Below are 17,329 nucleotides of genomic sequence, written 5' to 3' on the forward strand. Positions count from 1 at the left end.
GGTGGGAGTATAAAAGGAGGAGCAAGGACAGCGTAAGACGAGAGAGGACCAGGCCTGGATTTTATGTTTTGTTTGTGTGTTTGTGGGCAGTCGTCCGTGAGGGGCTGCCCACGTTTTATTTTGTGTGTGTTTGCGGGCAGTCGTCCGTGAGGGGCTGTCCGCGGTTTTACTTTCGTTTTGTTTATTTCTTTTGAATTAATAAATGTTGTTGAACGTTCGCCGGTTCCCGCCTCCTTCCTTCCATCCACGAACTTCATTACATTGGTGCCGAAGCCCGGGAGGAAGGAGGGACGCGCTGTCGGAGAGCCCTAGCTGCTGAGGGGGATCACGGTGATGAGGAGTTCGGGCAGCGCGCGGGCTCCTCGTGCTCCCGTCTACATTTCTCTCGCCTCTCTGTCCTTACCCCCAGGTGCCGCGGCCGCCGTGATCCCCCCCCCCCCCCCCCCGGGAGAGGGGGGGAGGGGGAGTAGAGCGCAGTCTCGGGAGTGCCCCCCGGCCTGCGAGGGGCGATGGGGGTATGTGGTGTGACAGGCAGCGGGGCGAGGGGCCGCGAGAGCGGGCTGGTGATTAATGTTGACGAGTGCCAGCTGCGTGGCACACCGGTCTCGTCTCGCGGCCATGTGGCGGGAGTATAAAAGGAGGAGCAAGGACAGCGGAAGACGAGAGAGGACCAGGCCTGGATTTTATGTTTTGTTTGTGTGTTTGTGGGCAGTCATCCGTGAGGGGCTGCCCACGTTTTATTTTGTGTGTGTTTGCGGGCAGTCGTCCGTGAGGGGCTGTCCGCGGTTTTATTTTCGTTTTGTTTATTTCTTTTGAATTAATAAATGTTGTTGAACGTTCGCCGGTTTCCTCCTCCTTCCTTCCATCCACGAACTTCATTACAGACTACTTTGATGATGTTTTTATTCCCTTTCTGGACATATAAACAGAAATTAACAGATCAAATTGTGTCTGCTTAGCCCCCTGACGAACGGTGGTTATGATTGGCCGCGGATATTGATAAGCCTAAATCTGATTGGCTAAACAATACGACTGATCCGGGTGGGAGGAGAGAGAGCTGCCAGGAGAGTCTCAAAATACACACACACATCCAAGACGATTCACACGCGAATGACAATTTGCACATTTACATTCAAGGACAAACTTGTAAACTTTAAACATTCGAAAGTTTTTATGCACAGTTGTAAATCTACTAATTGGGTTGTGCATTTGTTAAATTTATTTTATGAATATCTAATTTTATTTTTTGCACGTGAATAGTTTTTTATGCATGTAAATTTGGTTTCATGCATGTGAAATTGTCTACACATGTGTGCATTGTTTTTTTGTGTGAATTATTAATGAGTCATTTCTGATTCCATAGTTAAGCAGCAGTGATTCTGGATTTCAAATTATTAATTATTTAACCTGTAATGGTCAGTGTCCATGCAATAAATGTTATATATATATATATATATATATATATATATATATATATATATATATATATATATATATATATATATATATACTTCATTTGATGTATAATTATCTACTCAAGTTACACTTTTTTTTTTTTTTTTTCCTTTTTTTATAATCTAGCAGGCTTGATTTTATATAAAGTGATGTGTGGTTGACTATGCTTTATAGAATTTTACTAATTCACTCTTAGCTGCCTATAGTAAATATAAATGCTTTGCTGTTAGATTGTTAGATTGTTTTCAAAGTGTGTCCATGCATTGCATTTCTGAACCAAATGTATGGATTTTCTCAAATAAAGGCAGTAAATCGAGAGTATGGTGTTTAGTGTAGTAATTTCCACATAAACATTATTGTGTTAAATAAATGTTAACTCTAAAGAAGTGTTAAATAAATAAATAAAAAAGTGTTAATTTTTAACACTGGTAATGAGTTCATATTATAATTAATTAGATTTCAGAGTTACAGTTACTCAATGTAGGATTAGTATTTTAACTCCAGAAAGAGTTAAATTTCAACTCTGAAAAAGTGTTAAAAATTCAACTCCAAGAGCAGAGCTATTTTAACTCTGCGCTGGAGTCTATTTGATGGTAATGCATGTACACTCAGATTGAGTTGATTTTAACTACCAGGGAGTTTATTCCAAAAACCAAAATTTGCTGTGCAGGAAGTAAGGTGGGCTGAGAGAGGGGAATTTGAGAAAAGTCCATGAGGCAGGACTCAAACTCAGGTCTCCCAAAACACAACAGCACTACATTGTGACGCACTTACCCACAATGCTATCGGCACCGACGAGTATGTTACACTCTGAGTCAAAACCTCTATGTAGGCTATCATGTTAAACTTGTAAATTTGAAAATCGTAGCTACTGTTGCTTGTAAAAGTCAATTTAACACCAAACCCAGTCACGTTCAAAGCACAGGATTTTATTAATAATGCAATGCTAAATCAGTGCAATGTTATTCATATTTGTAATTTTGTACACAAGCCCCACTGAAATCAAAATGGAAGTTTTTTAGCTTTTAGTATGACTATATTAGCCTTGAAATTATGAATAAGCTGGTGTGATCCAAAACAATGACAAAATTGGCATTTCGGAGATATAAGCATTCAAAACTTTTTTGATGACATCATCGCGGACGTCACCTTCTTGTCAAATCTCCTGTCCAATCAAATGCTCTCTAGAATCTAAAGTCCACCTCCTATGCTGCTGAAGCTGCGGATGAAATTGGTCAGTTGTTTACACATAATTTCTACATGGTGAAAGGCACATAGCACACTATACAGGCCCTTCTCAAAAATTTAGCATGTGTAATAAAAGTTAATTATTTTCCATAATGTAATGATAAAAAATTAAACTTTCATATATTTTAGATTCATTGCACACCAACTGAAATATTTCAGGTCTTTTATTGTTTTAATACTGAAGATATTGGCATACAGCTCATAAAAACCCAAAATTTCTGAAAAAGTAGGCTGTTCCCAGAGTGCTGTATCAAGGCACCTCAGTGGGAAGTCTGTGGGAAGGAAAAAGTGTGGCAAAAAACGCTGCACAACGAGAAGAGGTGACCGGACTCTGAGGAAGATTGTGGAGAAGGAATGATTCCAGACCTTGGGGGACCTGCGGAAGCAGTGGACTGAATCTGGAGTAGAAACATCCAGAGCCACCGTGCACAGGCGTGTGCAGGAAATGGGCTACAGGTGCTCAGTGGTCCAAAGTACTTTTTTTGGATGAAAGCAAATTTTGCATGTCATTCAGAAATCAAGGTGCCAGATTCTGGAGGAAGACTGGGGAGAAGGAAATGCCAAAATGCCTGAAGTCCAGTGTCAAGTACCCACTGTCATTGATGGTCTGGGGTGCCATGTCAGCTGCTGGTGTTGGTTCACTGTGTTTTATCAAGGGCAGGGTCAATGCAGCTAGCTATCAGGAGATTTTGGAGTACTTCATGCTTCCATCTGCTGAAAAGCTTTATGGAGATGGAGATTTCGTTTTTCAGCACGACCTGGCACCTGCTCACAGTGCCAAAACCATTCGAAAATGGTTTACCGACCATGGTATTACTGTGCTCAATTGGCCTGCCAGCTCTTCTGACCTGAACACCATAGAGAATCTGTAGGATATAGAATCTGTAAGAGAAAGTTGAGAGACGCAAGACCGAACACTCTGGATGAGCTTAAGGCCACTATCGAAGCATCCCGGGCCTCCCTAACACCTCAGCAGTGCCACAGGCTTATTGCCTCCATGCCACGCCACATTGAAGCAGTCATTTCTGCAAAAGGATTCCCGACCAAGTATTGAGCATAATTATTTGAACTTTTTTTGTATTAAAAACACTTTTTTTTTATTGGTATGATGAAATATGCTAACTTTTTAAAATAGGAATTTTGGGTTTTCATGAGCTGTATGCCAAAATCATCAGTATTAAAACAATAAAAGACCTGAAATATTTAAGTTGGTGTGCAATGAATCTAAAATATATGCAAGTTTAATTTTTATCATTACATTATGGAAAATAATGAACTTTTATCACAGATGCTATTTTTTTTGAGAATCTCCTGTATATGCGATAGGAAATGATTCAGTGTAAATATGCTTTCAGTTGAGACGAATGAAGTCTGTTTTCACGTTAGTTTCACGCAACACAGCAGTGCACACACACACACATCAACGGCTCTGGTCTAAAGTTAGACTACAGACACGAGAGCGCAATGGGGATCATATGCGCGAGTCAGCGCAGACAACAAAACATATCGGACCCATTTGAATTCTGCACAGAATGCTGCATTTCAAAGCGATACGGAGGAGATTATGATGATAAATGGTTAGAGGAAACGTCTCGGTTACGTTAGTAACCCTCAATCCCTGAGGAGGGAACGGAGACAGACCGTTCCTGACCCAGCGGGACAGTCCCGGCAGCTGTAGCCACGCTCCCAGGGAGTGTACCAACGGGGTCATACGGAGCACCAGCCTACCCTAGGTGGGGCAGCGAGGCAGTGTTACCGGCCCGGACTCGGGTGGCATAGCGGCCCGGTGTCGGGGCGCTGGTAACAACTGCGCCCTGACAGAGGAGACCAGTTAAGGACTTGCGTTCCACTGCGGTCTGCTCTGAGAGGGGGCTGGCGACAGAGAGGGACGAGAGCGGCGTGGCCCGTAGGCGGCGCACACTGCCGTCACCGGTTTTTGGGTGCTCAGAGATGGGTATGTCATTTCTTTCTTTAACCATAATAGAGAAAAGATTCTCCCCCGGGCCTCCACCGGGCGAAGGAGCGGTCCTGCTACCATCTCCTGGAAAGAACTGCCCATCTCTGAGCTGTCCGCGTCAGGAGCGCCGCTTAGCCTGGCGTTTAGCGGGCTGCGGGGCTGGTGTGGACTGGGGCGGCTTCTTGCGGCGCACTCATTCTTGCGGCGTGGCCTGGTTGAAGGCTGCTGCTGTGGCCACGTAGGAGCAGGGGGGGCCGCAGGAGGCCGCCCTCGGCGGCGAGGCAGCTGAGGCGACTGTGCCTGCGGCGCTTTCGGTGCAGCAGCGGGCCGCCGGGGCAGTATGTGTTTGATAGCCTCAGTCTGCTTCTGGGCGGCCGAGAACTTTTGGGCGAAGCTCTCGACCGCACCACCGAATAGCCCAGCCTGGGATATAGGGGCGTCGAGGAAATGAGTCCGCTCGGCGTTCCGCATATCGGCCAGGTTGAGCCATAGATGTCTCTCCTGGACCACACATGTGGACATCACCTGGCCCAGGGAGCACGCGGTAACCTTCGTCGCCAGGAGGGCGAGGTCGGTCGTGGCGCGCAGCTCATCTCTGAGCCCTGGGTCGGCTCCACCCTGGTGCATGTCACACAGCAACTTGGCCTGGTAGGCCTGAAGAGTTGCCATGGCATGCAAAGAAGCGGCGGCCTGCCCCGCAGCTCTGTAGGTCTTCGACACCATTGACGATGTGAATCTACAGGCCTTGGAGGGGTGCTTAGGATCGCCACGCCAGGAGGAGGCGCTCTGGGGACACAACACAGTTGCATCGCCACAGAACGCTCCACCGGGGGGACCCCAATGTACCCTCTAGCCGCCGCCCCATCGAGGGCAGAGAAGGCGGAAGAGGTTGCCAAACGCTCGCGGGAAGACACGGGGGCCCTCCACGAGTGCGCAACCTCCTCATGCACCTCCGGGAAGAAAGGAATTGGGGGCACGGCAGGACGGCTGTCCTGACGTGGTGCACCCAAAAAACCAATCATCAAGCCACGAACACTCTGGCCGGGGCGAGGGTTCCACTCCAGGCCAAGCGCCGCGGCCGCCCGGGCAAGCATGGCTGTCAGCTCCGGGTCCGACTCGGACAATGCTGGCGCGCCCCGGAGGCGGCAGCACAGCCGAATCATAATCCTCGGAGGACTCTAGCCCACCTTGTGATGCGGTCACCGACATCTCGTCATCCTCTGGAGCGCTGAACGAAACCCGCGGACCGGTCAAAACCGAGGGCGCGGGCTCCATCACAACGCTCGCGGGTACCGGTGCAACAGAGGGGGGTGTGGGCCAAGGCATGAGCGTCGGAGCTGTATTCCACACCATCACCCTCGGGTCACCCTGGCCACCAGCCGAAGAGACGCCCCGCGGACCGGATGACACCGAGGCCGCGGACACGTCAGATCGGGGGTTGACGGAGGGGACTCTCACTCCGGCGGCCGCACGGAGATCATTGAGTCTCGACTACAACACGGAGATGGCCATATTCCCGCAGTGGGAACATGACGCATCCACAAGCGCTGCCTGAACGTGTTAAAAGCCCAAACACGCCAGACAGTGCGAATGCCCATCAGAAGACGACAGAGACCGGCCACACCCAGAAGCACATGGGCGAGACATCCTGAAAAGGAGGTGCCACGTGTGAGCTCTTTTTGTGAGAGGAATAACCTCGCAGTCGATGCCGAAGCGCCCACACACCAACTGGAAATCAATCGACAGACCAGCAGGCAGGAAGTATGTGACCGCTGGAACGCGCCGAACACCAACACCGACTGGAAGATCCTGATCGTCTCGAAGAACTGACAGTAACTCAGAAAGCTTATAGGAGTGAAAGGTATGTAACACTTGGCTCCGAAGCATTAAAACATAATGCGATTATGCCAGCTACTTCCTATTATACCCACGTGGGTAGGCGGAGTTACGCATGCAAATCTTGCATGCCCATGGCATTGGCACTGCCATTGGGCGCTTTCTAGTCTCGGAGATGATAGGCTTCTAAGCGAAACCCCCATTCGTCAGTCACTGACGTTACGTCGGAGTGACTGATCGAAAGGGAACTGGCTTTACCAAACAGAAAGGCTCTAGCCAAACTGAATAATGCGGCCCGCTTCAAAGCACTGCAGTGGGCCTTTAAATAACTGTAAAGCCCAGAAAACTTTACAAGTTACATGAAAATATACATAATACCTTAGTATATGTTTAAGTTGCCGTTGGGTGGATTAATTCATGTTATTGAATCTATGGTTTAAGTTAACTCCTCATGTCTGCATTGGTGGGAGGTCTTTGTGTGATGTTCAAAGCGCCAAGAGCCTTTGGAATGCGCGGATCAAGAAAGGAGGGAGGACGAAAAGGGGCCTGGCTAATGTTGGGCAGCCTTCGAAAAGCTTTTAGAGACTCTGTGTCCCGATAACGATTTGAATTTATGCCTGTTAATTAATTAATTAATTTCTCATGTTGCCATTCTGTACAGTTTTAGTAGCCTATATATTGATTTAACATAAATACCTTTTTTATTGCACCTGTCTGTTCTGTTCAATGTTACTTTCATATTGAAGTCCATGGTTATAATTATTCATAAATATGTAGTGTCATAACTACATCTCTGACGTTGATAACAAACAAAACTTTGGAAAACAAAGTTTGGAAATCGGTTGAAAATTGAGCAAGTTATGGCTATTTAAAAGTACATGCACCATTAAAACACACTGTTACTAGTGAGCAAGCTGCCTGTGACAAGATGGCCGCAAGTTGCGGACGGCGACCTCCATTGGCCAACAGCGCGCATGAGACATCTAGCCTTTATTATGGATATCTATGGCCAGATTGCCCACCACACACCAGCTGATTGTTGAAGAGAGGAGACAGAGTGATTAGGCCAATAATTATATGGGGATTATTAGGAGGACAAGATAGGCAATTGGCAAATTTGGCCAGGATGCCGGGGTTACACCCCTAATCTTTATCGAAGGTCATCCTGGGATTTTTAATGACCACAGAGAGTCAGGACCTTGGTTTACCTTCTCATCCGAAGTGCTTAACTGGCTAAGTACAGCAAACTTGTAAAGACTGTTTAACATAGGCTAAATATAAATAAAATATTTAGAAATCTATATTAATATCAGAAACCTATATTAAAATATTGCCTTTTGTGACCTTAACAATCAAAATACTAAATCAGTCACAATTTTTTTAAAGGGTTATTCATTTACTCAATAATGAAATTTATATCATTTACTTACCCTCATGTGATTCTATAATAAAGTCTTATGGTTTTGCAAGACATGGGGGTGAATAAATGACACATTTTCCTTTTGTGTGTACTATTCCTTTAAGAGCTCCACCATAGACAACACACAAATGTTAAAATTAAGGACAACGTTCCAGGTGTTTTTAGCCATGCAGTTTGAGGTAACAATGTAACAAAACCAAACACTGCAGACCTAAACTCCGGCAGATTTTACACAACAAGTGCAAAAACGATGGGCAGCAGTGGCAGACTGATCAAAAAAAAAACAAAAAAAAAAAACTACTGTATATTTATTATATACATTTATAAATTCTTAATTTCATATTTAGAAAACGAAATAGGGACAATAGTCTGGAAACATAAATATTTTTCCATACTCTGATTTATTTTTTCCATTCTTTTCCAGACCTGGAAATAACTCAAATCAAATTCCATTCTTTTCCAAACCCTTTAGGAACCCTGTGATGTACTCGTTACATCATAAAAAGAGAGGCATGTATGCTACTGTTAGTCTCTCTGTTTATCCCAAGGTTTACTGCAGTCGGATGGACCCAAGCTGTATCCAGATCAGATGGTGGACCTGTGCCTGGAAATCACCAACGCATCCATGAAGTGTCTCTTGAGACCGTGTCTCTCACAGACACATCATCCTCAATAAACCCGTCTCTTGCATGATACCCCGAACTTTCGAATATTCTGATCTAATATGATTTCTGACATGTAAGAAAAATGTTCCCACGGACGCTGTACGTAGAGATCAATGGCTACAGTTTATGTTCGGTTCTGGAAAATTATAATCACAATTTAAAACTATGTGCAGCACATTTAGCTAAGGACTGCTTCCTCAATCTCAATCAGTTTAATGCCGTATTCGCAGAAAGATTACGCAGAAAAGATGACACAGTTCCCTCTTTGTCTGGAGAAGGCGTTGTTTATGGACCACAACCGGTAAGTGTATTTTATTATTTAAGTTGGTCCGTTTAACAGTTTATGTAACTCATTACACAAAGTGCAACGCTGTTTAGCTTTGTTAACTAACGTTAGATGGTAATTGAAACTAATCCGAAAAACTTAGCATATAAAAGTGTAGTAATTCATTCAGACACCATTGATTGTTGGTGTTTGTAATGATCAGTTTAAACTACTGAATAGAGAGCTTACCATTCTGAAACATCCTGCAAAAGTCTTTCCTGAGCAGGTTGTAATCAATCCTCTTCGATATTCTCTGGGTTTGATTCCGGCTCAAATTGATAAGGCAATATAGACATTTTTGCAATAACATTGAGCGCATATCTACCCGTTATGGTAAGAGGCGGAACCTTTCCGGGCAACGTGCGCTAAGCTGCCGTCCAATCACAGCGCGGGAAGCGATGGCCTAATCAGAACTCGTTACGTATTTCTGAAGGAGGGACTTCATAGAACAAGGAAATCATCAGGCCTTTTTTAGGACAGAGGAAACAGCGGTATACAGATAAGTAAATTGTGTGAAAAATACTGTTTTTTTTTTACACGCGAAACATGAACTCATGTTAAATTGCACACTGTAAACATAATCAAAGCTTCGAAAACACGCGAAGAATGGGACCTTTAATAAAGACGCGTAACTCATTTCATGGTAAAACGCAATGAATGTGTGTCTTTCTTTAACTTTCCTTTTCAGTTCATGTCGAGATCAAAGACCGCAATGCAAGAGAGAGGGTCATCAACACCGGTCATTTAGGCTCTCTATCTTTAAATGAAGACAACTGTGTGTTGACCTTCAGGATGCGACACTGAACATTTAAGTTTCATTTGCAGCAGTTCGGCACGTCAGCTGAGGAGATGTAGATCTGTGTAGATCTGTGTGTGTGATGTACTTTATCTGTATTAAACCTCTCGTGTTTGCTCACATTCCAGCGGTTTCTCCTTTATGTGATGTATTGTCAACCCTGGTTTAGTTTATTTTAGACATGTCATTTCACCAAAGAAGATTTGTTTTAAAGCAATCTACTTCAGCGTAGCTAATATGTGACGATAACATCGCGCTTTACACTGAGGATTTTAATTTGTGACGATCTGGTGTGGGGGGATGGTTTGTTTTTAACAGCGGATTCGGTGACGTTGGAGCTGATCCGCACATCTCTACTCTTGTTCTTATTAAGTAACCTGAACTATGTTTACCTTTTTTAAATAATTTAAAATAGATTTTTATATGGCAATTTAATGCATTGAAATTGATTAGTTCCATTTTTTCTAAAAAGAAAACAAATTAGATGTTAATTTTAAGATAACTTATTTTCTCTTATATATTTAATATTGCTCTTTAATAAATAAAAAAGTAATTATTACCCAATTACTTGATTAATCGATGGAATAATCAGTAGAATATTTGATTACTAAAAGAATCAATAGCTATAGCCCTACTGAGAAGCATATTTCAGGTGGAGATATGTGCCAAAATGCCTACACGCAGGGAGGACTTAAGGGGAACCAGCCAAAGATGGATATTTAACCCCAGGGTGTTGGCCTCTGGCCACTAGCAGAGGCAAGTACATAAGAGGACACTGGCTCCACTCGGATAGTGTAGAATCTGGCAAATGTGTTGGGTGTCACCCAGCCTGCAGCTCTACAGATGTCTGTAAGCGAGGTGCCATCCGCTAGAGCCCAAGAGGAGGCCACACTCCAGGTGAAGTGTGCCCTGATCTCAAGGAGGCATGGATGCCCCTGCATCTGGTAAGCCAAAACAATGGCATCCACTATCCAGTGAGACAACCTTTGCTTTGAGAGAGCCATTCCCTTTAGCTTCCCACCATAAGAGACAATGAGCTGGTCTGAGGTCCCTAAACACTGCATTCCGTCTATGTAAGCACAGAGGGTGCATACTGGACAGTGCAGTGCCAAGGTTGGGTCTGCCTCCTCCAAAGGCACCATTTGCAGGTTCACTACCTGGTCCCTGAACAAAGTGGTGGAAACCTTAGGCACATATTTAGGCCAGGGTCTCAGGATCATGTGAGTTGAATTCTAGGCATGCTTCGTCAACCGAAAATGCCTGCAAGTCCCGTACCCTCTTGATGGAGGCCAAAGCGATCAGGAGCGCTTGTCTTCATTGATAGGAAATTAGGATCAACCGACCGTAATGGCGCAAAGGAAACACTCTGCAGTGCTCATGTCTCCACAGAGAGGAAATGGCAGAAATCTAAAAACTATGCTGACCTTGCCTTTTATCAGTATCTTCTCTCTTCTTTCTCTACAAATGTCTCCACTGCTAAAACAACATACTACCACAACAAAATCAACAATTGCTCTGACTCTCGCCAACTCTTTAAAACATTCTCCTCTCTCCTTTGTCCTCCTCCTCCCCCTCCTTCATCAACTCTTAAAGCTGATGACTTTGCATCATTTTTCACAAACAAAACAGCTCTCATTAGCAAACAGTTCTCCTCATCACAAACTGACACGCATATCTCAACAACTAACACGAACACGCTTCCATCCTTCTCTCCACTCTCCGAGGCAGATATTTCTAAACTCATCCTTTCCAATCACCCTACTACCTGTCCACTTGATCCTATACCCACTCACCTCCTTTAGGCTATTTCTTCTTCAATCACTCCTGCACTCACTCACATTGTCAACACTTCTCTTCACACAGGAAAGGACATCCCTGTGACATTCTTAAACGTGGAAAAGAAAACGTTATCCTAAAAAAACAATGAAGATCAATCAGATTTTGCTATACATATATGATCCAGAATCAGATCTAGTGGCTGAAATTGAACAGGAGAAGCAGCAAAAGCAAGGAATACTAGCGCATTTGAAAAAACGAGTTGATTAGCTAACAACACAAATACAATTGAAGCAGTTTTACTCACCGCCTGCTTCCAACATATGAACATTAATTGCTTGAACCGCTCCATCTTTCAGAATTAGACAAGCTACAAATACGGAGTTGAACTGGTCCTTGTTTATAAACCATCGTCGCCGAAAAGCAGGGAACAAACAAAAACACTTGCACAACTCCACTCCTGCTCCCGAAAAACAAACTTCCTCCACTGTTCCATTAACGCTGGATTCTTTGGGAAGCAGTGCAGGGTTGTCTTACCCTGACAACCAAAAACACAAATCTTTGTGACATTGGTTTCATGAAATCCTGTGACTGCAGCGAGCAGCCAGCGAGGGTTTGCTCTCTCGCTCTAGTTCCTAGTTCTCCCTTCTGGGAGCAGAGCCGTATGGCCCATAAAAGGACATCCCGCCTTATCTGACGTCTGACAGACCCATACTCAAAAAAAAACTTTCCAAAACTTGTGAGAAACCAGGAGTATTTTTGGCACTTTGCCCATGTTTATCAAGGGAATCCAAGTCTTTAATAGTGTAATAAAGTCAGTATGCATGAAACAGCATTTCAACCCCCACCCCCCTAACTACTGGCATGTTTCATCACATTTGTGTCCAAATACTTTTATCTTAATTTCAAATATTATACAGTTTTCATTTAAAAAAGAAAATTGTTTGTGAAATGTTATGCTTAAAAAGTAAGCTTGATCCTCTACTTTTCAGCGAAGACAAAATGTCAACTCACCTTTCAGCAACAGGCTTTGCAATGGTCTCAAAGATTTGCTCTTGATCGGCTGTTTGGTCAAAAACCTTCTGAAATCTAAAGTGAAGAATTAGTGGAAATGGGTTGTTTAAGTATGAATAAATGCAAAATTTGAAATGCTTTCACTTAAAGTATGGTCACAAATGCCTAATCCGCTCTAAATCCATTTATAGTCTCGAATAACACCCCCCCCCACACACACACACACACACACCCACACACACACACACACACTCAAAACAATAAGTTTAGATCTCTACACAATTAGTTTCTTGTTCACATCAGTTTAGAATTTCTTATTGATTTTGTTAATTTAATTTGTTTTGGCACGTGTGCACATGAAATAGCACCATCTACAATTTGCACAATGACTAAAAGCACATGGCTTGCTGATTAAGTGATTCTCTTGATGTGGTTGATTCTTCAACTTATAAACATTCTTTCACTGTGAGTCATCACATTCAAAATTATCCATTCAGTGATCAAAATTTGTCAGACATGTTATAGTCACTGATCTATATAGATCAGTGGTTATAGCTCATAAATATTTGTGACATGGAATGTTTGTTAAATTGCAACACACACACACACACATATATATAATAAAAAAATATATATATATATAATAATAATAATAATAATAATAATAATTGGTTAGATTTATATAGCACTTTTTCTGGGTCCTCAAAGCGCTTTATGCACGTCATGGAAGGAGGTAATCTCCTCATCCACCACCAATGTGCAGTATCCACCTGGATTACGCGTCGGCAGCCATATTGCGCCAGAACGCCCACCACACACCAGTTGATTGGTGTAGAAGAGACTGAGTGATGAAGCCAATCAGGAGAGGGTGTTTAGGAGGCCATGATGGGCAGGGGCCAATGGGCAAATTTGGCCACAATACCAGGGTTGCACCTCTACCCCTACATCCTGGGATTTTTAATGACCACAGAGAGTCAACATCTCGGTTTAACATCTCATCCGAGGGACGAAAATGTTATATATGTTATAAAATGTTATAATATATATATATATATATATCACAACCCTGAACAGCAGCAAATAAGTTACATCAGTACTCAATGAATGTAGTTACTCTAAAAACAGTGAACACATCAAACCAAACACACACTTACTGTAACACATTTTAAAACATCAGGCATTCCAGCTATTTATTTTTCAATCTACTTCTTTCTTTTCTTGTGGCTAGAGATGTCTCAAGGGAAATTGAATAATATGAGAATCTGTTACAGACATGCCAGGCTCCAACATCACCCAATCACAGCACACTCCTTCGCCTGAGTACTGATCATACACACCTGCATTCCATCAGCACAGCAATCAGCAGCAGCACTAAAGACACTGGCCGTTTCTCAATATGCATTCTTCTCTGTACTTGTGCTTTTGCGCACTTGTGAAATGTCATCAGTCGCTGCCCAAGTACTGTTCCAATTCGAAGTTCATATCTAGCCAAGCAGGTTAATTAAAATCCTTGGATGGATCGAGGATGCATCGAGAGGAGACTTGTGGACTTCAGAAAGACTGGATACCAGAATGCATCTTGAACCGACTAAAGACTAAAATGTTTCGTTTATTTATATATTTATTTTCATGAAAAAAGTAAGAGTGGTGTTTTGACATAATTTTGTTTTATTGTAACCTAAAATTATTGAGTTTTGTTGTTTTTAATGAAAAAATGTCATGTTTTATGACGTATATTGTTTTATTGTAGCCTAGAATACGTTTCTCAATATCAAGGATGCAAACTTCTGTTTTGCGTCTGTGTAATTCAGACTTGAGAAGTTTGACTGGAGAACGAACTCCCGAAGAAGGAATGACACAAGTCAAGTAGGCTACTCTGCTAATGGAACAGCAGCCTTCTTGATAGTGTCAATAAAAGAGTAGGCATATATATATACATTTTAGTCTGCAATAAAACAAAATGTTTGATAAAACACCACTCTACCTCTTTTCATATTCATAAAAAAAGAAAATGAAACTTTATTATAGCCACACAAATGTAGCGCAGGCAATGCATTCTTCACTGCATGTATATAACAAAACAAAATATCAAAAGCCCTAATATAAAAAAAAATATTATAATATATTATATTATTATTATATTATTATATTTAATAATACATTTAATATATTTAATATATATATTAAATAATAATAATATGTGGTTCAGACAAGTGTGCATATATATATATTGTGACGAGCATCCTCGGAAGAATCAGCGTCGCCCTGGTAACCAACACAAAACACCTGCACCTCCTCATCGCTGGCTGATCGGTCACAGCTGCTCCCAATCAGCCCACAGCCACATAAGCAGCACAGACTGAGCAGATGAGGAAGACTGAGGTCTTGAGCCGACAAAACGCTGGTCTAACCTTTGTTTCTCTGTTCTCCCCAGAAAGCAGCGAGTGACCGACAGCCCACCCCTTTGGAGCACGTCTGGGTCACCCACTTTTGGTTGGATTGAGCACTGAAGAGCACTTAAAGCACCAGCCATCACGCACCGGCTTCCCTTCCTTCACCAGTTTGATTTCACTGTAAATAAATCTACCCTCCGGGGCCACTTTTCACGAAGCCTGCCTTGTCGAGTGGTTCTTCACCCCGTGACAGTGGTGGAGAATGTGGGCAAGTTTGTGAGGAATCACCGACAAGTTCATCGCTCCACCCCTTAATCCTTTTTTTTTTGTGCTGTCCTCTCTTCCTGTGTAGACACCGGGCCGGGGGAACACGGCGCGCTCATCCCCACGATGGAGGAGGTATTACAGCCCCTCGCAGAAGTGAGCATCCGCCAGCAACAGATAGTGGAACATCTCGCCACTTGCCAGGGCAGGACAGAGGATGAGCTCTTCGCCGTCCGTGCCGCCGCCGCCCAACGCGTTCCGCTACCCGATCCTCGCGCTCAAGCTACCCGCCTGCTGCCAAAGATGACTGCTGATGACTATGTGGAAGCCTTCCTACAGGTCTTTGAAAACACCGCCACACGTGAGGCCTGGGCTGAGGATGATTGGGCGCGTGCGCTGGCACCCCTCCTCACTGGAGAAGCCCAACGGGCTTATTTCTCACTCCCCCTTGAGACCGCCGAAGACTATAACAAAGTCAAGCGGGAAATTTTAGCGAGGCTCGGCCTCTCACCAGTCTGCGCCGCCCAGCAGTTCCACGAATGGGAATTCAAGCCCCGGGTACCAGCCCGTGCCCAGGCAGCCGAGCTCAGCCGCATCGCGCAGCACTGGCTATTGGAGGGGGACCCCACCACAGTACAGGTAGCGGAACGGGTAGTGGTCGATCGACTTCTCAGCGCGTTACCCCGCGCTCATCGGCAAGCGGTTGGGATGAGGAACCCTACCAACACCCTGGAACTCGTGGAGGCGATCGAGCTGGCGGATGCCGTCCATCATCGCGAGGCCGGGGACCGACCGCCGCCGTTCCCCCGGAGAGTCGGCCAGGAGCGACGCCTGCTCGAAGGGACCCCGCGACCAGTCAGCAGGCCGACGGTTCCCCCACCGCGAGATGAGCCCATGCCCAGCGCTGAACCTCCATCACCTCCGCGAAAATGGCTGGCAGGTTGCATCGTCCACCAGCATGTACCCTCGGGAGCCCCCGAAGCAGAAGTGATGATGGAAGGGAAACGGTTCCGGGCCTTGCTGGACTCAGGCAGTGCGGTCACCCTAATCCAGTCACGGTTGTGCGCCCCTCGAAGCGGCCAGAAGACCTTCTTACCGAGACACTCGCCAAGTACCGGCCCGCAGAGTCATCATCTCGTCACCCCAAGGCACCTGGCCGGTAGAAGCGGGCCTGGTGAAGGACCTGCCGGTGGCCGTACTGCTTGGGAGGGATTGGCCTGGCTTCGACAGACTGCTCAACGCTGCTACTCAGCCTGCCAGCCCGGAGGGAAACCATCGAAGACGGAGACGGCCTCGGGGACCCCGCCACCGACCGGCCCTGCTCGCCTCTGACAGCGGGAGAGATGGTGAGTCCCCTGCCCAGAATACTAATCTGTTCTATGATATTTACCAACAGGCTGCTGGAGGGGGCTCATTCGCCAAGGAACAGCGGGAGGACGATCGGCTCAAGCACTGTTGGGCTCAAGTGCGAGTCGTCGATGGAAAAGACGTTCTCCCACGGCCCCATCCTCTCCCACATTTTGTCATTGAGAATGGCCTGCTGTACTGTGTCGCTCAGCGGAGGGGGGAGGAGAAGAAATTGCTGGTGGTACCTCGAGCTAAGACCGAAACCATCCTGGAGCTGGCACATTCCCATCTCATGGCAGGTCACCTCGGGACAGCCAACACCACTCAGCGCATCCGTGACCGTTTCCTTTGGCCGGGCCTAGAGGCCGAAGTGAAGCAGTTTTGCCAAGCCTGGCCGACCTGCCAGGTCACGTCGCCCAAGACCCCTCCCCCAGCCCGCTAATTCCGCTGCCTATCATCGAGGTGCCCTTCGAGCGGATCGGAATGGACATAGTGGGGCCGTTGCCAAAGTCTGCCCGCGGACACGAACACATCCTGGTAATCGTCGACTACGCCACCCGGTACCCAGAAGCAGTTCCCCTTCGTAAGGCCACCGCAAAGTCCATCGCCCAGGAGCTGTTTCTGCTGGCTAGCCGAGTCGGCCTCCCCTCGGAGATCCTGACTGACCAGGGGACCCCGTTCATGTCCCGGCTAATGGCGGATCTTTGCAGGCTGCTGCGAGTGAAGCAGTTGAGGACCACGGTCTACCACCCTCAGACGGACGGACTCGTAGAGAGATTCAATCAGACCCTAAAGCAGATGCTTAGACGCGTGGCGGCGGAGGATAAGCGGGA

The 17,329-nt window shown here is 45.3% G+C and overlaps 1 protein-coding gene across 1 annotated transcript in view; it reads right to left on the reverse strand.

The window, feature by feature from the left end:
- Window positions 1-17,329, reverse strand: part of kif6 (kinesin family member 6) — a 340,398-nt gene that overhangs the window by 283,228 nt on the left and 39,841 nt on the right. Inside the window, exon 3 of the mRNA XM_067456029.1 lies at window positions 12,493-12,567. Within this exon, the coding sequence (XP_067312130.1) occupies window positions 12,493-12,567 (75 nt within the window). The remainder of the gene's footprint in view (window positions 1-12,492; window positions 12,568-17,329) is intronic.

The sequence above is a fragment of the Pseudorasbora parva genome, chromosome 10, assembly GCF_024679245.1.
Source record: "Pseudorasbora parva isolate DD20220531a chromosome 10, ASM2467924v1, whole genome shotgun sequence".
In the NCBI taxonomy this organism is placed as follows: Eukaryota; Metazoa; Chordata; class Actinopteri; order Cypriniformes; family Gobionidae; genus Pseudorasbora; species Pseudorasbora parva.